At 38.4% G+C, this 21,163-nt stretch overlaps 1 protein-coding gene, 1 long non-coding RNA gene and 3 other non-coding genes across 6 annotated transcripts; all 5 read left to right on the top strand.

The window, feature by feature from the left end:
- Positions 1–5,422: 5,422 nt before the first annotated feature.
- Positions 5,423–7,407, top strand: LOC117289994. The gene is made up of 3 exons (XR_004519018.1): positions 5,423–5,464; positions 6,416–6,472; positions 7,376–7,407. It is a non-coding gene; the product is annotated as an uncharacterized LOC117289994 (long non-coding RNA).
- A 3,453-nt stretch (positions 7,408–10,860) lies between these two features.
- On the top strand, positions 10,861–21,163 carry LOC117290921 (ribosomal RNA small subunit methyltransferase NEP1-like). 2 transcript variants are annotated; one of them, XM_033772493.1, is made up of 6 exons: positions 10,935–11,019; positions 11,828–11,924; positions 13,611–13,712; positions 15,215–15,356; positions 17,741–17,949; positions 19,943–21,163. In XM_033772493.1, the coding sequence occupies exons 2-6, from the start codon at positions 11,838–11,840 to the stop codon at positions 20,054–20,056; spliced, it is 654 nt and encodes a 217-aa protein (XP_033628384.1). In that variant the 5' UTR covers positions 10,935–11,019; positions 11,828–11,837; the 3' UTR covers positions 20,057–21,163. The 2 variants fall into 2 exon arrangements, with proteins under 2 accessions (XP_033628383.1, XP_033628384.1); XM_033772492.1 differs by lacking the exon at positions 11,828–11,924 and having other exon boundaries at positions 10,861–11,019.
- On the top strand, positions 14,475–14,547 carry Trnas-aga. Its single transcript has one exon. It is a non-coding gene; the product is annotated as a tRNA-Ser (tRNA).
- On the top strand, positions 14,736–14,808 carry Trnas-aga. The gene has a single exon. It is a non-coding gene; the product is annotated as a tRNA-Ser (tRNA).
- Trnas-aga lies at positions 14,996–15,068 on the top strand. The gene has a single exon. It is a non-coding gene; the product is annotated as a tRNA-Ser (tRNA).

Below are 21,163 nucleotides of genomic sequence, written 5' to 3'. Positions count from 1 at the left end.
TCAAAAGGGCTTATGTACAGACCCACAAAGAGACATGCAGTGTTACACTTGTTGATTTGACTCGATTGGTATAAATTTCAGGAGTCTGCAGTTCTGCTGGGGATGTGGTGCTACCTGCTCCTCACAACATCCCAGAGGGTGCCTGGCTATGAGCTACATCCCAGAGGGTGCCTGACTACAAGCCACATCCCAGAGGGTGCCTGACTACAAGCCACATCCCAGAGGGTGCCTGACTACAAGCCACATCGCAGAGGGTGCCTGACTACAAGCTACATCCCAGAGGGTGCCTGACTACAAGCCACAACAAGATTTGTGAAGATTTCACATTTCGTTGGCCTGTTTAATTCATTCTTGGAAGTATATGTGCTTTTCGAATTGTTGTCAACGTACTTGAAATGAGGTACTTCATTACAAGTATGTAGACAGAATACATGTTAAACTTGTATCGAGGTACTATACAAGTTCATGTATTCACATACAAAATCGCATGTTTGTAATGAGGTACTTCATTACAATCATGTAATTATAACATGCTTGCAATGAAGTACCTTATTGCAAGTATGTAAACGTTTCATGTGCGTAATGAAGTACCGCATTACAACCGTGAAACAAGTTAAGTTAATTTGTAATGCAGTTAGCTCATTACAAAATACAAAACAACATAAGTTTATTTGTAGTAAATTCATAACAAATAAAAAGAGAACAATATGTTTAAGGAGTGTGTTTAAGTGTTTATTAGACATTAAGTTTTGTATTGTTACTACTTAATTTGTCTTTCAATTATTTATTAGTCTAATTGTTTACATGGTATTTGTTCTGGGGTAGCTTACATGGTGGCCACCATGTTGTTTTGTTGGTAACTCTTAAAGCTTTTAATTTGAAAGGTCATGACATTGTGTTGTGTGAATATGGAGGTTGTTTAAGAGTACTCATTACCGAGGTTATTTAATTACAAAGGTCATGACAATGTCATAGAGTCCTCATTAACGAGGTGATTTAATTACAAAGGTCATGACAATGTCATAGAGTACTCATTAACGAGGTGATGTAATTACAAAGGTCATGACAATGTCATAGAGTACTCATTAACGAGGTTATTTCAATTATAAAGGTCATGACAATGTCATAGAGTACTCATTAACGTGGTGATTTAATTACAAAGGTCTTGACATTGTCTTAGCTGTATAGAGTACTCATTAATAGGTTAATATAATTATAATTATAAAGGTCATGACATTGTCTTAGCTGTATAGAGTACTCATTAACAAGGTTTTATAATTACAAAGGTCATACATTGTCTTAGCTGTATAGAGTACTCATTAACAAGGTTTTATTATTACAAAGGTCATGACATTGTCTTAGCTGTATAGAGTACTCATTAACAAGGTTTTATAATAACAAAGGTCATGACATTGTTTTAGCTGTATAGAGTACTCATTAACAAGGTTTTATAATTACAAAGGTCATGACATTGTCTTAGCTGTATAGAGTACTCATTAACAAGGTTTTATTATTACAAAGGTCATGACATTGTCTTAGCTGTAAAGAGTACTCATTAACAAGGTTTTATAAATACAAGGCCATGACACTGTCTTAGCTGTAAAGAGTACTCATTAACAAGGTTTTATCATTACAAAGGTCATGACATTGTCTTAGCTGTAAAGAATACTCATTGACAAGGTTTTATAATTACAAAGGTCATGACATTATCTTATCTGTATAGAGTACTCATTAACAAGGTTTTATAATTACAAAGGTCATGACATTGTCTTAGCTGTATAGAGTACTCATTAACAAGGTTTTATAATTACAAAGGTCATGACATTGGCTTAGCTGTATAGAGTACTCGTTAAAAAGTTTTATAATTACAAAGGTCATGACATTGTCTTAGCTGTATAGAGTACTCATTAACATGGTTTTATAATTACAAAGGTCATGACATTGTCTTAGCTGTATAGAGTACTCATTAACAAGGTTTTATAAATACAAGGCCATGACATTGTCTTAGCTGTAAAGAGTACTCATTAACAAGGTTGTATCATTACAAAGGTCATGACATTGTCTTAGCTGTAAAGAGTACTCATTAACAAGGTTTTATAATTACAAAGGTCATGACATTATCTTATCTGTATAGAGTACTCATTAACAAGGTTTTATAATTACAAAGGTCATGACATTGTCGTAGCTGTATAGAGTACTCATTAACAAGGTTTTATAATTACAAAGGTCATGACATTATCTTATCTGTATAGAGTAGTCATTAACAAGGTTTTATAATTACAAAGGTCATGACATTGTCTTAGCTGTATAGAGTACTCATTAACAAGGTTTTATTATTACAAAGGTCATGACATTGTCTTAGCTGTAAAGAGTACTCATTAACAAGGTTTTATTATTACAAAGGTCATGACATTGTCTTAGCTGTAGAGTACTCATTAACAAGGTTTTATAATTACAAAGGTCATGACATTGTCTTAGCTGTATAGAGTACTCATTAACAAGGTTTTATAATTACAAAGGTCATGACATTGTCGTAGCTGTATAGAGTACTCATTAACAAGGTTTTATAATTACAAAGGTCATGACATTATCTTATCTGTATAGAGTACTCATTAACAAGGTTTTATAATAACAAAGGTCATGACATTGTCTTAGCTGTATAGAGTACTCATTAACAAGGTTTTATTATTACAAAGGTCATGACATTGTCTTAGCTGTAAAGAGTACTCATTAACAAGGTTTTATTATTACAAAGGTCATGACATTGTCTTAGCTGTAGAGTACTCATTAACAAGGTTTTATAATTACAAAGGTCATGACATTGTCTTAGCTGTATAGAGTACTCATTAACAAGGTTTTATAATTACAAAGGTCATGACATTGGCTTAGCTGTATAGAGTACTCGTTAACAAGGTTTTATAATTACAAAGGTCATGACATTGTCTTAGCTGTATAGAGTACTCATTAAAAGGTTTGATAATTACAAAGGTCATGACATTGTCTTAGCTGTATAGAGTACTCATTAACAAGGTTTTATAATTACAAAGGTCATGACATTGTCTTAGCTGTATAGAGTACTCATTAACAAGGTTTTATAAATACAAGGCCATGACATTGTCTTAGCTGTAAAGAGTACTCATTAACAAGGTTTTATAATTACAAAGGTCATGACATTGGCTTAGCTGTATAGAGTACTCGTTAACAAGGTTTTATAATTACAAAGGTCATGACATTGTCTTAGCTGTATAGAGTACTCATTAAAAGGTTTGATAATTACAAAGGTCATGACATTGTCTTAGCTGTATAGAGTACTCATTAACAAGGTTTTATAATTACAAAGGTCATGACATTGTCTTAGCTGTATAGAGTACTCATTAACAAGGTTTTATAAATACAAGGCCATGACATTGTCTTAGCTGTAAAGAGTACTCATTAACAAGGTTTTATCATTACAAAGGTCATGACATTGTCTTAGCTGTAAAGAATACTCATTAACAAGGTTTTATAATTACAAAGGTCATGACATTATCTTATCTGTATAGAGTACTCATTAACAAGGTTTATAATTACAAAGGTCATGACATTGTCTTAGCTGTATAGAGTACTCATTAACAAGGTTGTATGTATAAAAAGGTCATGCCATTGTCTTAGCTGTATAGAGTACTCATGAACAAGGTTTTATAATATAATAATAACATCAAATAATAATAATAATAAATAATAATTAGAGGGGGTAACATTACAAAGAAGCAATTGTTGTAATGGTTACACACTCAGATGTATTACGATCCCTTTTGTGGGGTGGGAGATGACAACCTTCACGTGGTCCACCCTGTTGTTAACTAATTGTCATCAGCTGTATATACGTATGTATATATAGCTCTATGCATCTAACCAATCTACCCCATCAGGTAAGATGGAATTTGACTCGATGAACTTTCAAGAATGTTCATGATCAGTCCATGAACATGCCTTAAACAGTTCACAACATGTTCATTAGAGCAGTTCATGAACCAAGTTCAAGAACTGTTTATCTGTTCAATTGATGGACATTTGATAGGGGAACAAAAGGGAAGCGACGAGTTCTTTATTGGCCGTTTAAAACCAGCAGGGTCGTTGCCAGGTGATAAAGGCCCGAGCAGAAGGCGAGGGCCTATATCGCACGGCAACATACGTTTAAGAACAAGTCACTACTCTTTTATGCCCATTCATAAATGCCCTTTTGTTAAAAAGCGCGCTTAGAAATAGATATTCGCGCACGCTTAGAAATAGATTACGCCCTGTTACTAAAAGCTATGAATTGCGCGTTCGGCATGAGTATATTGGCGTACGTAGGCCTGACACGCGGAAGCCGGCCAGTTATAAACAGCTCCAGCTGGGCCCAATTTCATGGCTCTGCTTACCGTAAGCAAAAAATCAGCGCTTACGGAAGCAGGGAATTCTGTGTATACGGCAAGCGTATTTCATGGGTTAGCGGCGAATTTTGGCTTTTCGTGCGCGTGCCTACTCCACGTTTCTAGGCATTCTACGCTTAAAAGGCTAGCTCAGAAAGCCGGTTATAAACAGCTCCAGCAGGGCCCAATTTCATGGCACTGCTTACCGTGAGCAAAGAATCAGCGCTTGCGAAAGCAGGGAATTCTGTGTATACGGCAAGCGTATTTCATGGGTTAGCGGCGAATTTTGGCTTTTGTGCGTGCCTACTGCACGTTTCTAGGCATTCTACGCTTGAAAGGCTAGCACAGAAAGCCGGTTATAAACAGCTCCAGCTGGGCCAATTTCATGGCACTGCTTACCGTGAGCAAAGAATCAGCGCTTACGGAAGCAGTGAATTCTGTGTATAGGGCAAGCGTATTGGGAATAGTGTCATCAGTGGTCATTTCAAATTGGTTTTAGGTGGTTCCCAGATGTTTAACCCAGGAGGGGGGGGGGGGGGTGTCTGGCGGGCCCAATTCAGCAAATCTCAAGTCTGGCGGCTGATACTGGTATTAATTATAGTATTATTGGTCCTTTCTCTATCTGGTCATTTCAACTGCAGTTCCTCTGTTGTTTAACCCAGGGGGAGGGGGGGGTTGCAGGCCAATGCAGCGAAATTATTGTACTACTACTAGCATACTTGTTATTAAATTATGGGCTCTCACGTTTGTAAAGAATACCAGGTCGACGCGTGGGGCCAGGGCTGGAGCTCCAGAAAGGGGGAGTTTTTAGAATTATGTATTTCAAGAGGCGGTATCACTGATGGATTGAATTTTTGGTGCGTCTTCATAAACTCTTGTAGTATCAAGAAGACGATAGGCCTACCCATGCCGGATTAACATGAGTTTAGATTTGTGAGTTTGGTGTTTTTACCGAGCTTTGTTTGTTTTGATTGACTGTTTGCAGGGAAGAGGTTGAATCAAGGAAGAGGCTGAGTGAGAAGAATGCAGAGGACTTGAAGCATATGGATAAAAGACGAAGAGACAACCAGGTTATTACAGTTTGGAGAAATCTTTCCATAAAGCTTTGTCCTTTTTCTTGAAGTACTCATTTTTGGTCCAATTCCAATCCATCAAGTAATTTATTTATTTGTTTATTTATTTATTCACTTAGGCTTTAAAAACTTCAAAACACACAGCAACAATAAGTAGAAATGTGTAATTTTTACATTATTAGTAAAATAATTAGAGACATATCAACAAAAAGCAAGCAGAAGCCTATAGGGATTGCCCAATATGGAACCAAATCACTATCCAGTTCTTGAATTGGTCTCAACGTTTTGACTAGCTTGCTATAGTCATCGTCAAGAGATTGACTCCGCGGTAGTGCAGTTAATTATGATCCTATAAAGCTAAAGTAGTTGTCCCAGCCAATTTTCTATACCTTCCGCCCGGGTATAGTTACAAAGCAGGACAGTTCTTTTCAGAACAAGTCTCTCAAAAATCTGATAATCTACTCTTTGTGGTAGTAGAATAAAGAAAGACAGTTCTCTAAGAACAAACTCTACCTGGCAAGTAGAAACACACATGGTGTTACCGCAAACCAAATATATATTGATACCTCACCATGCAATGCCTAAATTCTTTTGTACCCTTTTCACTGATGAAAGAGGTTTCTAAAAAAATAATTGCATTGTTAGTGATTTCCAATCCATGTTTAGTTTCACCTCACATGTAGGTACTTGTGAAATTTGTGTGTAATTTCTTTTCCCAAAGGACTTTGATGCTTTATTTGTCGTTAAAAAGACAAATAGTTAATTATTTTCTGCAAATTATTTATTATGACCCATCAAAATGAACTAGGCATATCTGAGCTTTTAAGGAACTGGTGGTTCTCAAATGTAATACTGTAAAAAATTAACTATGCCTAGTGATCAAATGCACACAAAACGTGCAACTACACAGCTGATGTAAATTTGTCCGATATTTCTCGTTTATTTTAGGTTGCGTAGAGAACCCTACTGAAGTACTTTCGACGAGCAGTAGCGTCTAGACAAACAGTAAGTACAGTCTTTCTTATGATTTTTCTCCTGTAGATGATCAGCGTATATTAATAGAAACATGAGTCTTTAAAGTTTAACCAATAGTTCTTTTCCGAACCAACACTACTCATAAAGAGATTCACATAGTGTTATCGCAAAATGTTCTTATAGTTACAATTCCACCATACAAAGTTTCAAATCCTACTAATGGTGGTGGGCATCAAATAGGTGGGGGTGGGGGGGGTGACAAGGGGAGGGGGGCACAATATCAAATGTCCCCCCATCTTTTTGACCACCTTAATCATGAAGCCCAAGTATTGCACTGTGTAAGACCAACCCTGTGTCTCGCCATGGGCATTAATCCTGGGGGCTATAAGGATGACACAACTTTTTAGAAGGGTGGGGGACACTATATCAAATGTCCCCCCTCAAAATTTACCAAAGATTGCACCACAGAGCATCTAAAATGCAGAATTTTCCCGTGCCTATATCCGCTTAGGGCTTAGATGAAGTGTCATTTTTAGTAACAATTCCTTTTATCACCCTAAGGATAAAAGGCCTTATACTCAGCGTAACCTTCATTAATGTACACAGTCTGTTCCGGGCATATCCCCACAGCGTTTTTCTTACAAGCAATATTTAATTGTTTTTTCCCTGTGCATCCATGGCACAGTTTGCAAAAAATCACTTGCTGGGTTTCTGGGTCATGCTGTGTTGCAATTTAACAATGTAGCAAATCAGTGTATTACATTTACTTTTGTTTTAACCAATCATGGTGATTCCCCCCATCAGGATTTTTTGTTTTGGCGGGCTTATTATATTATCTGTCACTTCGTCACAGTCTTTCAATGTATTGGAGTCTGAGTATAATACAAAGTATGAGAATACTAGTGAATTCTTTTTTTAAACCCCGACTTGCAGCTGCCCCCAAGCCGGTTTCCAATGCATCAGCTATCTACAGTAGAGGGCGCCAGATTGCTGGTTATACTCTGCCACGGATGCATTGCTACAATCAAGGTGAGTTTATTGGGTTTTTTAAAGTGGGGCCTTAAAAAAACATGTTATTTTTTATATGGCATTAGTTCTATTTGTCCTCACAACCTGATGTTGATTTCTTTAGAGCACAACAACTTTTTTTTAATTCGGGAGACTTCTCTACTACCTCAGATTAGATTCTCTGAATGGACCCTATACCCATGAAATATGCTAATTACATGTACATTCATGCATGCGTGTAGGATAATGCCTCCGCACTATTGTTATAGCGCCCTCAAGTGTTGATATTAAAGCACATGTAAACATGCTCATGAAGGCAGACATCTTGTCTCGAATACTCTCCAGTTATTCCCGAATATTACATGGTGGCAGCGGTTATCAAGACCCATATCTGACATGGAAAACGCCCCACGACCCCATTTACCCTTGCCAGACAAGTTTGAAGGTGGAAACGGACCACACCAGAGTGAACTTTGGCAAAAATGGGTCAATAGATTCGAGCGCTACAGAATCGCCTCCGGCCTCAACATCAAAGGCGACCGGGAACAGGTGAGCACTCTGTTATATTCTATGGGGGAATGTGCCGACGATATCATTGTTGCACTCGATATCAAAGAGGAAAAGGCCACATATGTTGAAGTTAAGGCAGCTCTCGATAAGCATTATGAAAGCAGACGCAACGTAATCGTCGAGAGGGCTCGATTAAATCGACGTAAACAGCTGCCAAATGAATCAATCGACATATTTATCCAAGATTTGTTTAGACTGGCTGACAATTGTCAATATGGTGATCTTAAAGAAAGCCTCATCAGAGATAGAATCGTTGTGGGAGTACTAGATGATAAACTGTCTGACTCTCTTCAAATCAATATTATTCATATTATTATTATTATTATTATTATTATTATTATTATTATTATTATTATTAATTATTAATTATTATTCATTATTATTCATTATTATTCATTATTACAGCTGTTGCTGTTGCTGTTGCTGTTGCTGTTGCTGTTGTAGTATCAGTTGTAGTATCAGTTGTAGTATCAGTTGGAGTTAGTATCAGTTGTAGTATGGTCTAGACATTTTACACTGTATTAATTAAGGGTATTCAGTCCAGTTTTGGAGTACTCTTAACGACGTTATTTGATTACAAGGTTATGACATTGTTTATGGTGTTTATATACGGTTTCGAGTACTCATTAACGAGGTTTTGTAATTACAAAGGTCATGCCATTTTCTAGGGTTTTTATTAAGGGTGTTTGATTCAGGGAATTACAGTGCGAGGAACCGGTCTTCACTGCGTGGTAATGACCGGGTTGGGGGCTGGCGCTGTAAGGTTGACATTGTTTGCAGTGTTAATTTAGGGTGTTTGAGTACTCATTAACTATGTATTATGATCTCTTTTAACTGTTAGTTGTGGGGTGGGAGATGACAACCTTCACGTGGTCCACCCTGTTGTTAACTAATTGTCATCAAACAATAGAGCTATATAAACATAGCTCTATGCACCAACAAGTTTTTTTTTAATTACAAGGTCATGACATTTTCCTTGGGTGTTTATCTAGGGGGTTTGAGTACTCATTGACGATTTTAAAAGATCTCTTTAAACTGTTTAAGTGGGGTGGGAGATGACAACCTTCACGTGGTCCATCCTGTTGTTAACTAATTGTCATCAAACATTAGAGCTATGAATATACAAGTTTAAAGCTCTATGCATCAAACCATACCCTTTTCATGAAATCTAAATTGCACATAGCGCGTGCGCACTAATATTTTGGTTGGCAAATCAATAAATGTAGGAACATCAATCGGGCTGTTTTATACACGGGTAACTCCCCAGGTCAAAATTCCAGTTGAACCTAGTTAACTGGGGTCAACTGGTTCAACTGAATAGTGATCAAACTGGTCCATTTTCCATATTAACCAACTAGCTTGGAGTTCCATCTGCCTTTAAATATCCCACTCCTGCCACAAAACAGTGTAAACCGCAGTGTACCTACCTGGAAACAAGGCACTTGGCTGTGTATACTGATCAGTCATGGAATTTGGAGTCTGGAGCTCATGTGATATGGGCCCAATTTCATGGCTCTGGGGTGGATTTCACAAAGACTAGTCTTATCTCGAGTTAAGACTAGAAGTTTTTTATATCTCCTAAATAGGACTAGTCCTAAGTTAGGTTCAATCCTAATGTTTTGTGAAATTGACCCCTGTATTACCAGATAAGCAAAGAATCAGCGCTTTACTTTTAAGCATGTTTATTGCGAAAGCAGGGAATTTTCGCTGTGTGACTCTGCATTCACTGAAATTAATTGTACAATGTACTTAGTTTAGGCCTATTCACACAACCGTTTTTGGTTGAAACAAATTATTCGTTATAACCTATGCAAAATAATACTTTTATAATGTGCATTTAATAAGATGTGTTGGTTGGTTGTGTAAGGAATCAGATAAGGGTTATAAAGAGTAAAATGTTTCCTCATTCACACTTATGCTAGTTTTCCTTGTTTCGTTTATTCATGTTCTTGTCCGTTTATTAATATGCACCCCCAAAATACAAAAACAATGAGTCATTGACCTTGCCAACACCCAGCATTGGATTGTTTTAGTATGCATTAAATTGAATTCATAAGCAGGCAATAAATAGAGCGAGGAGCTGGTCTTCACCTTTGACTTGACTCAAGTCAGACTTCGTAGAGTTCTCATATCGCATCGCAAATACTATACGTGAGCATTAGGTGTGGAATGAGGTGCATGCTGGTCCGGTCTAGGTGGCAATCAAGTTTGATCGTTAGCCAGACCAGCATGCACCTCATGCAACACTAAATAGCCCTAGCTGAAAAGTGTCTTGATGAAGAAAGGTACGAAATGTACACTTCGTATTCCTATAAGAAACATGGAGCAATAATTATGAAAAGGTACGGGATAACTTTCCGTATGGCGCCACCACTTTTTCACTTATTTTTACAAAAATGGATATATCAATGAGGTAAATTAGATACTATATTATTTCATATCGAATGAAAAAGTGGTGGCGCCATGCGGAAACTTTTCCAAGGTACGTAGTGCGCAAAGTGACCAGCTACATGTAATGTATTCAGCAAGTTCCGGTTGTTTTAAACCGGTCTGGGTGGGTTTTCCAATTTTTTTTCACTCATGCTATGTTTGACTCCCATATCATTTGTAAAAATTGGCGAAATGCACTCCCTAGCTGCATCTGGGATCGATTTCACAAAGAGTTAGGATTAGTCCTATGATTAAAAGCTGGGAGAGTCTGACATGGCGGCTACAGCTACGGCTACGACTGTTGCCAAGGGTGTTGCCAAGGACGTCTATACCACCTCCGCATAGCCTAGTCTTAAAAGACTAGTCTTGATTCTTTGTGAAATCCAACACATGGTGGCGCTATACAAACATGTGCATAGAATCATTCCAAAATGGCAGCGCGCAGGGCACACGAGGACGACGATGGGCCAGCCAAAAAGAAGCCTAAGATTGTTAAAACGTTACATGACAAACATATCAAAAAGAGATTAATTGTGGTCTTGGAACGTTCCTCGCTGGAGGCCGTGAAGGTAATGTTGTTATGTCAATTTCAAAATAGTTTTTGCTGTTGATTGTCGTCTGATGCCTAGCCCCCCCCCCCCCCAAAAAAAAAAAATCGGCCCAATCCACTCCGTATCCATTCCTTGTTGGCCCCAGCACCACTGATATAAAAATCTTTCGCGGTAGTTGAGAAAATTTTCAAACAAAATTCGTTTGATTTTTACTCAAAACCTGTAGTATCTATTTGATTTTGAACAACTCTAAGTCATAAGTGTATGGCTATCTGCAACTTCTGAAGCATAAGATCGGTAAGTTTCATGATACAGATCGTTGCAGATCGTTTTTAAAAAAAAGCGAAAGATTTTGATATCAGTGGTGCTGGGGCCAAGGATACGGAGTGGATTGGACCGATTTATGGGGCTATCTGATGCCGTGTCTCTCTTCTGCATGTTTAATTTAAGGTTCCACGTACACAGACAGTGGTAACCACTCACTCACACCATGGAGGTAGAAATTCTACCTCCATGCTCACACCATATTCATATATAGATAGAGCAAGGAACACTATCATTCCTCGACCGTACCCCTCGGCTCAGGTAAAACCGGTGGCGGTGGTTCAACTTCTGAGCCCCACTTCACATTTGTGGCCAACTCTGAACTGAAAGAACCCTTGCTTGGCCACCACACACGTCGATACCCATTTTTGTACAGTGACCGATGAACCATCGGTCACTTTTGAATGCGGTTACATTACACTGACAATGACATGGTGGAGTAAGTGAATAACATTTCAGCAATAATAATACTAATAGTAACCGGACACTTTTTTTTACACAGGTAAGTGAGGATGAGGAACTTTTCTTTTGATCTCCTGCAACGTTTTTTAATTACTGTGAAATATAATCGTTGTCGGTGTCTACCACATGAATTGAAGGTAAATAATGAGGGCCGGCCACATCAGTCAGACAATTGAGGTGTTAAGTGACTTGGATATGAAATGACTAAGTACAAAGTGACTTCATCATCATCTTCCTATACTGTGCAGAAACCTCCTCTGGAGTATACTCGCACACTTACGTACAACAATTCGATCGCACTAAATACCGACAACTCACGACCTCTCACGGCAACTCACGACAACAATTTTTAAATGCACTTTAACAGAACATTTAAACATAAGTCAACTGTTAAATATGTGCACAAGAGTCATGTGCATCTAAATCATCTTCAAACTGTTGACAAAATTGTATTTTTAACTGTAAAAAATGTGTTTTTTACCCCAAATTTAGTAACGAACGGAAATATTCGCCATGTTGTCGTTCGACGTACTTGGATGATTCTATTACACTGCAGGGGCCAGGGGAAATTTCTGAGGGCTGAGTTGTATTTTTTTTCTTTTTGGTTTTAGCTGGTGTTTTTTTTTCTTGTTAGTAACTAAGCCGCCACTCTGGAATTCGGAATTAAAAGGGGAGGTTTAAATATAATATTTTTTTAACTCCATGAGAGGCACATGAAATGGTAAATAATCATCTTGCATATTGCATCACCCCTGCGGTGTAATGGAATTGTCCAAGTACGTCGAAAGACAACATGGCGGATATTTCAAACACTTTTTTTACAGTTAAAAATACAATTTTTTCAACAGTTTGAAGGTGATTTGGGTGCATATGACTCTTGTGCATATGTTTAATGGTTAACTTATGTTCAAATGTTCTGTTAAAGTGCATTTAAAAATTGTTGTCGTGAGTTGTTGTGAGGGGTCGTGAGTTGTCAGTATTTAGTGCGACCCCAACAATTTGGGTATGATAATGAAGTGACCTGGGTACGGAAGTGACTGACATCGGTCTGTGCTAAGTGCTATACTATCTCCTGCAAGAAAAGAAGGTCCTAAGAAGGTAGAATATGAAAAAGAACTGATAAAGCAGTACATGTCGTGCATGCGGAAAATACAACTAATACAAAATAATACAAAAAGTTGAACAGATAATGAAAAAATTAAATATTTATACAAAATAAAATGGGAATTTATATAGAACATTGGTTAGCCATGGTAAAAAAAACCTGCTATGTGCAGTCGCACTAAATACTGACAACTCACGACAACTCACGACAACAATTTTTAAATGCACTTTAACAGAATATTTTAACCTGTTGTCACACACTTTGTATTGGCGAAAGGAAGCAATGGATATCAGGGTAGGTGCCTGGCTATGCATGCTACACAATGAAAAGCTTTGGTCGATGAAAAAGTCAGCTGTTCGGCTGTCAGCAAATAAATTAGGAAAATCTTATACCGTTCGGGGCATGTTAACAGAGTCTGTAAACAAATAAAAAGTAAGAAAAAGATGGGGAGAAACATCCAACAAGAAGTGAGCACAAAGATTTTGTGAGAAGAAGCAACATAACACATTTAAAGGGATTAAACAGTACGTAAAACACCAGCATGTGGTGGACTGTACTTTTAAAGTAGAAGAAGAAACATGTACTAATATATGGAGTGATAAATAGTGGCAGTTGATTCTGTGTTTTTTTGCCAGTATTCTCCACTATCCTAGTAGTATAAATAACCAGAACATTCGTTTTCACTTTCGCTGTTTTTTTTCTTTTTTTTTCATGTAAGGCCGGGAAAAGTTACGAGCTGCTGAACTGCGATCGACATAAGCACCTTATGAAGAAATTCAACAAAGATCCCTCACAGTGTCGTCCAGATATAACACATCAGGTCAGAGTTCAAACAGTCAAGAAGTAACTTCCCAACCCCCAGCAGGGCTCAAAATTTTGGGCAAAATCAACAAGAGAATTCTTTTACTGGACCAGGAAATATTTGTATAACTATAAGGCCGAAATCAAAATGAGATAAACTGTCTGCATAGTTCAACATGACAGGTCGGGTATTTCATCTTTGAGAGGGCAAGGTCAATTTCATTTTTTCAGCGACTATTATACCGTATGGGGCACCAAGGCTAAGACCAGGGGCATCAAAGCTCAAAGCCTCTGTATCCTCTGTGCAATTACAGGTCTGATACAAACTGTTTTTATTTTGAACAAGCACAAGTACCAAAAAGAGCATTATCTAATTTCTCTCGTTGGAAAGTACACTCCAACACATAATAGAAATAAGTTTATCAGATTCTAAGTCAACATTTGAAGATATTTTTACTTGTGAAAGTTCTAGCTGATTACAGCGCTATATCATGAGAAAACAGCACAAAAACTGTCACAGCGTTTTCACAAGCACGTCGAGTCAATCCATGTTCAGTGAGGTAACAGTACATGTGTAGGTGCCAGCCTGCTTCTCTGTCTACAGGCATTTTTCACAGGACTCTGGGAAAGTACTGAGTATACAGTGCTACACACATCGGTGTATATGGGTAAAAACCAAAAATTAATATTCTTTATCCTGATGCAAATTTAACATCTATTTAAATCGTTTGCAGTACCCGCTGCTAAACATAGGATTCGAACTGCCTCTAGCTACCGGGCAATCTCGGTGGTCTAGTTGGTATGACATTGCTCTAGAATTGCAAGGGTCGTGGGTTCGAATCCCACCCGAGTAAAAATGCCTGTGATTTTTTTCACAGGACTCGGGGAAAGTACTGAGTATACAGTGCTACACACATCGGTGTATATGGGTAAAAACCAAAAATTAATATTCTTTATCCTGATGCAAATTTAACATCTATTTAATTCGTTTGCAGTACCCGCTGCTAAACATAGGATTCAAACTGCGTCTAGCTACCGGGCAATCTCGGTGGTCTAGTTGGTATGACATTGCTCTAGAATTGCAAGGGTCGTGGGTTCGAATCCCACTCGAGTAAAAATACCTGTGATTTTTTCACAGGACTCGGGGAAAGTACTGAGTATACAGTGCTACACACATCGGTGTATATGGGTAAAAACCAAAAATTAATATTCTTTATCCCGATACAAATTTAACATCTATTTAAATCGTTTGCAGTACCCGCTGCTAAACATAGGATTCAAACTGCGTCTAGCTACCGGGCAATCTCGGTGGTCTAGTTGGTATGACATTGCTCTAGAATTGCAAGGGTCGTGGGTTCGAATCCCACCCGAGTAAAAATGCCTGTGATTTTTTTTCACAGGACTCGGGGAAAGTACCGAGTATACAGTGCTACACACATCGGTGTATATGGGTAAAAACCAAAAATTAATATTATTATTTTGTTTATATTTTTTACATGTTAAATTTTGTTTCTCTTCCAGTGCCTGCTGATGTTGTTTGACAGTCCCCTTAACAGAGCGGGTCTACTTCAGGTCTTTGTCCACACAGAGAAGAACGTTCTGATTCAGATCAATCCACAGACTAGAGTACCCAGGACCTTTGACCGGTTCTGTGGCCTTATGGGTAAGATAACAAAAGGGAAAAGGGAATGAGTGGCTGAGACGATCTCATCCCAGCGTTTAAAGACACTGGACACTATCAGTAATTGTCAAAGACCAGTCTTCTCATTTGGTGTATCTCAACATATGCATAAAATAACCCTGCCTTTAAAGGGAAGGTACACGTTTGGTAATAACTCGAAACAAATATTAACTTAAAAACTGACTTGGTAAGAGCATTTGAGAGCTGTTGATAGTATAAAACATTGTGGAAAATGACTCCCTCTGAAGTAATGTAGTTTTTGAGAAAGAGGTAGTTTCTCACTAAAACAATTATTCCTATCTGAAAGCACACAAATTCGTCCAACAAGGGTGTTTTTTCTTTCATCATTTTCTCGCAACTTCGTTGACCAATTGAGCCCAAATTTTCACAGGCTTGTTATTTTTTGCATATGATGGGATACACCAAGTGAGAAGACTGGTCTTTGACAATTACCAAACATATACCTTTCCTTTAAGAACATGCTAGAAAAGTGCAAAATTAGTGATGCATGTGGACTGCACGTCAACAGCCACATCTGAGGCGATTTGTGCAGTAAAATGTCAAGATCAAGATCATAACTTGAGAACTTAGCAATGCTTCCAGAAGGAGATACATTCAAAAGAACCAAGCTGGCAACAGCCAATCTCTTTCATACTAACATTGGTGTCCAGTTTGCATAACACTGCTCTGGAATTGCACAGGTCGTGGGTTCAAATCCCACCCGAGTAATATGCCTGTGATTTTTTTTCACAGAACTCGGGGAAAATACCTAGTAAAACCAAAATGAATTTAACATCTATGATTATAAATCTGTACATATCGACACCATTTTGATACAGTTACTATGAAGACAATAAATATTTGCGAAATCAACCTTAAGCTTGGCTGAATTTGAACCCGCCACCCTGTGATTGCAAGTTCTGCAGTCTCTGGTTCAGTGAGGTTGTTGGTTGCTCTGTTGAAGAAGTTGGGGCTGGTACTGAAGATACCAAATTATCCCGCGAGACCAAACTTTGTTAGTGTTCTGTGGCTGACTGGTGTAGTGCATTGTACTCCAGGGCCCAATGATACCTTTGCCTACATCCGTACAGACTATGAAGGGGGTAACCCTGTTTCAGCCCCATAAGTAGGTGGCAACATGCCCCTGGTGACAGTGATTCGCCAGCCAAAATCAGTAAAGTGTAGCCTTCATTTTGAAGTGGCCATCCGGCCTTGTGAGTTGGGCAATATCTCATACCCTTCTATATATTTTTTAATTAATGTCAATGGCTTTGTTTCCACTCGTCTTTTTGACTTATTAGCCATTCTGGTTCATTCCAGAGTCACGCTCCAGGGTGCCCTTCTTCTAAGGGCAAAATATCATACATCAGGCCTATATGCTTTTTTTTTTAAATGGCAAGGGTACCAAGGCATTTTCTCATTGGTAAAGGGCACCCTGTGAGTATATTATACATTTCTACAGGAGCATTTCAAGGGCACCAAGGCATTGACCAGGGGGTATGGAGGCAATCGCCTTCATTGCCTGTGTGAAGTAATAATAATAATATTGAAGTCTTATATAGTGCACGTATCTACCAAACAAGGTACTCAAGGCGCTGAGTTAATACAAACTTTCAGAAGGATAGGTCTGCAGTGATGAATTCTGAGACCCAATTATGTAGCACCTTGTAAGGATTTACAAGGTGCTACAGCGCTTACAGCAGCCACAGCCAGCCAGGAACACCGGGGCGAACCCCTTCCCTTTTCGATAAGTGCACTGGGTTATTTTACATGCATTACATAACACATGGGCCCAACGGCTTTATGTCCCACCCGAAGCACACAGCAATGGTTAAAGCCATTATACACTTTCGGAACAGGAAAAAAAATAATAGTTCACAGATTTACAAACAACTTACATGGTTTACAGAAGGTAACGGTAAAAGACTTCTCTTGAAATATTATTCCATGAAATGCTTTACTTTTTGAGAAAATATTACAACAATTATCAATTATTGACATCGAGAATTACAGATTTATAGTAAACACATGTCATGACACGGCGAAACATGCGGAAACAAGGGTAGGTTTTCCCGTTATTTTCTTCCGACTCAGATGACCGATTGAGCCTAAATTTTCACAGGTTTGTTATTTTATATAGAAGTTGTGATACACGAAGTGTGGGCCTTTGGACATTACTGTTTACCGAAAGTGTCCAATGGCTTTAAGTGTCTTGCTTAAGGACACAAGTGTCACAGCTGGGGATTCAAACCCACACTCTGCTGATCAGAAACCCCAGAGTTTGAATTTGGTGCTCTAAACCGCTCGGCCCTGACAATTCCGGTATCAATCCTGATACATGTTTTACATATATTTTGTTACAACAGTGCAACTCTTACACAAGCTCAGCATCAGTGCGTCGGACGGTCCCCAGAAACTCCTCAAGGTGATCAAGAACCCTGTGTCTGATCATCTTCCAGCTGGCTGTAAGAAGATTGGAACATCCTTCAGTGCTACAAAGTGCATCAATCCAAGGGAGCTTGCTGATACAGAAGAACCAGTTGTTGTGGTCATCGGGGCAATGGCTCATGGCAAAGTAAATAATAATAATAATAATAATAATAATAATAATAATAATAATAATAATAATAATAATAATAATAATAATAATAATAATAATAATAATAATAATAATAATAATAATAATAATAATAATAATAATAATAATAATAATAATAATAATAATAATAATAATAATAAGTCTCTAAGGACAAATGTAATGAAGGCAAGGATAGAGAAAGCAAACGTCTCTCCTATGTGTAGAATGTGCAATAGAGCAGAGGAGACTGTATTTCATATTGTTAGCGAATGCAGTAAGATGGCCCAGACGGAGTACAAAGGAAGACATGACAAGCTGGCCAAGGTGATTCACTGGGATCTGTGTAAGAAGTATGGTGTCAAAGTACTTGCGAAATGGTACGACCATGTTCCGGAGAAAGTTGTAGAGAACGACCAGGTCAAGATCCTATGGGACTTTAACATTCAGACCGATCCTGTTATACAACATAGGCGTCCGGATGTTGTGCTATTAGATAAGACGAAGAAGATGTGTCATCTCATTGACATAGCAGTGCCAGGTGATATAAGGGTAGCTTCGAAGGAGATGGAAAAGATCGAGAAGTACCAGGACCTGGCCAGGGAACTTCGTAAGATTTGGCAGGTAAAGGTAAAAGTAGTCCCCGTGGTGGTTGGAGCACTTGGCACCATTCCCAAAGCACTGGGGAAACATCTAGATGAAATAGGGACAAATGTGAGGGTAGATCTATTACAGAAGGCAGCGCTTTTGGGAACAGCGAGGATCCTGAGAAAGACCCTTGAGATCTAAGGCTACGGGACGTAGCCCGGCTCGAGGAGTTACCGGCACAAAGGAAAATGAGATCTTTCTTTTGCATGCTGTGATAAAATGAAATAATAATAATAATAATAATAATAATAATAATAATAACAGTTAGTTTTTATTTAGCGCTTTTCACGCTCGAAGGGCGACCCAAAGCGCTTCACAATATTGTCACTGGGCCTTAAATCATTCCTTAAACCTTATCAGCTCCCTGGGGGGTATACAGCCTTGTACAACTTATGCGCTACTCTGCAATATCAATCACAAGAACCATCTCGACCCTCACAGGTACCCGTTTACCCCTGGGTGGAGAGAATCATGTAGTTAAGTGTCTTGCTCCAAGACACAAGTGTCATGACCGGGGTTCGAACCCACACTTTGCTGAACAGAGTCACCAGAGCTTAAGTTTGGTGGCGGATCTCTTAAACTCTCAGCCACAACACTCTAAAAAGCTATGATATTTATTTGTTACATTTTTAACAACTTTACATTGGTATTTTGAACAAAATTCCATGCCCACTCATGGACTGACTTTTCTAAACTTTTTAAGTTATCAATTAAATCCAGACTGGTCTAAGAAAAGGCACCATAGGTTCTCATAATTATTACCAGGTTTTGTTGTTGTCAGGTGAGAAAACTGAGCGGGCACTCATCGTGATTCAAAGAACCTCGGCATTGAGCCACGGCCCAAAATCTGCCATGGTATGCTGGGATTTTAGAATGCTTAGGCTTGCTTCCCATATAAGCTGAATAGAATGAGAAACAATGGTGGCAACCTGTCTATAGTCGTTTATGCATCGTTTGTACAACAGGACAAAGGGGCTGGAATTTGTGTAACACATTACCCCTTGGAAAGGGATTTTATAAGGTACCAGTACCTGTTGTTGCTCTTTGAATGGCTGAAACAAAGTGGTCATATGATAGGTGCTTGCTTCAACTTGCTCAATATAGAAAGTCGTGTTGGATTCAAACGTCAGCCGTCTGGATTTCACCAAAAAATTTAGGAAAAAAAGTTGTTCTGGGCCGTTAGTCTGTCCAAAAACAAATAGCGAATAGACATCATCCAGTCTTTTCGCACTAAGGCTTTTTCCTGCATGGTCAGACATGCCAAAAATAAATTCATCTTTTTACACTGTTAACAAAATTGATTGATCTTGGCTAAATGTGACAAACATTTTATTTATTCGTTCAGGTGGATACAGACTACGTTGAGGAAGAAGTGTCTATCAGCAAGTACCCGCTGTCTGCTGCCCTCACCTGTGCCAAGATCTGCTCTGGATTTGAAGAAGCCTGGGGAATCGTATGACCTAACCTCCATTCAGTGATTTCCTAGGATCCTTCGTCACTCTTGACAATACCCTATACCATATGGTAACTCAATGCCTCAACTATTGGACTCTGAATATGGTTGTATGCCTGATTTCATGAGTGGTTTTCTAGGATCCTTCCTCACTCTAACAAAACCCAACACTATACAGTAAAGCAACATCCAAACTGTTGGACTCTGAATATGGTGAGTGATTTACTAGGATTCTTCCTCATCACTCTTAACAAAATCCAACACCATACAGTAAATCAACATCCAAATTATTGGACTCTGAATATGGTTGTATGCCTGATTTCATGAGTGGTTTTCTAGGATCCTTCCTCACTCTTACAAAACCCAACACTATGCAGTAAAGCAACATCCAAACTGTTGGACTCTGAATATGGTGAGTGATTTACTAGGATTCTTCCTCATCACTCTTAACAAAATCCAACTCCATACAGTAAATCAACATCCAAATTATTGGACTCTGAATATGGTTGTATGCCTGATTTCATGAGTGGTTTTCTAGGATCCTTCCTCACTCTAACAAAACCCAACACCATAATGGTAACTCCACACTCAGAACTATACTCTGATCATGGTGGTATGACTGACTCCTATGACTGATTCCCATGCTGCCCTTAGTCCAACAGAACCATACAAAAACAACAGTTGGATTTTGATGGATTTGTGTTGTTTGTGGTTAATAAATCTGCACTGATTGAATATTATATTAACTGTTATTTATGTAATTTTACTTTACTCTTAAACCTGACAAAAAAAAACACCTGTAGAAGCCGCCCTCAGGTCGACCATGTTATGACATAAAAACAAGTTAATGCTGCACCTAAACTAAAACAGTTGGGATCTTGTTAGTCACTGATTGTGTAAGACCCGAAATATGATGATGTTAAGATGAATAAACATCGGTCACTGTCAGAAAAAAATAACAGTCTTCAAGAGAGACTTTTGGACCTAGGCTCAATTTCATAAGCCTGTAAGCAAGAGAATGTACTAAGCACATAAAAATCTTGCTCAGCAGAAACTGGGGACCAGCCAAAATTCCATAAGTTTTACCTTGTTGCGACTGGTACCCCACTCATT

This window comes from Asterias rubens, chromosome 5 (assembly GCF_902459465.1).
Source record: "Asterias rubens chromosome 5, eAstRub1.3, whole genome shotgun sequence".
NCBI classification, from domain to species: Eukaryota; Metazoa; Echinodermata; class Asteroidea; order Forcipulatida; family Asteriidae; genus Asterias; species Asterias rubens.
The sequence above is the reverse complement of the archived record's forward strand: the minus strand, read 5'-3'. Positions and strand labels throughout refer to the sequence as shown.

Coding starts and splice junctions, on each gene's coding strand:
- LOC117290921 (XM_033772492.1), top strand. CDS start 10,882: ATGGCAGCGCGCAGGGCACACGAGGACGACGATGGGCCAGCCAAAAAG. Junction 11,020..13,610: donor CCTCGCTGGAGGCCGTGAAG/GTAATGTTGTTA, acceptor TTTTCATGTAAG/GCCGGGAAAAGTTACGAGCT. Junction 13,713..15,214: donor GTCCAGATATAACACATCAG/GTCAGAGTTCAA, acceptor TTTCTCTTCCAG/TGCCTGCTGATGTTGTTTGA.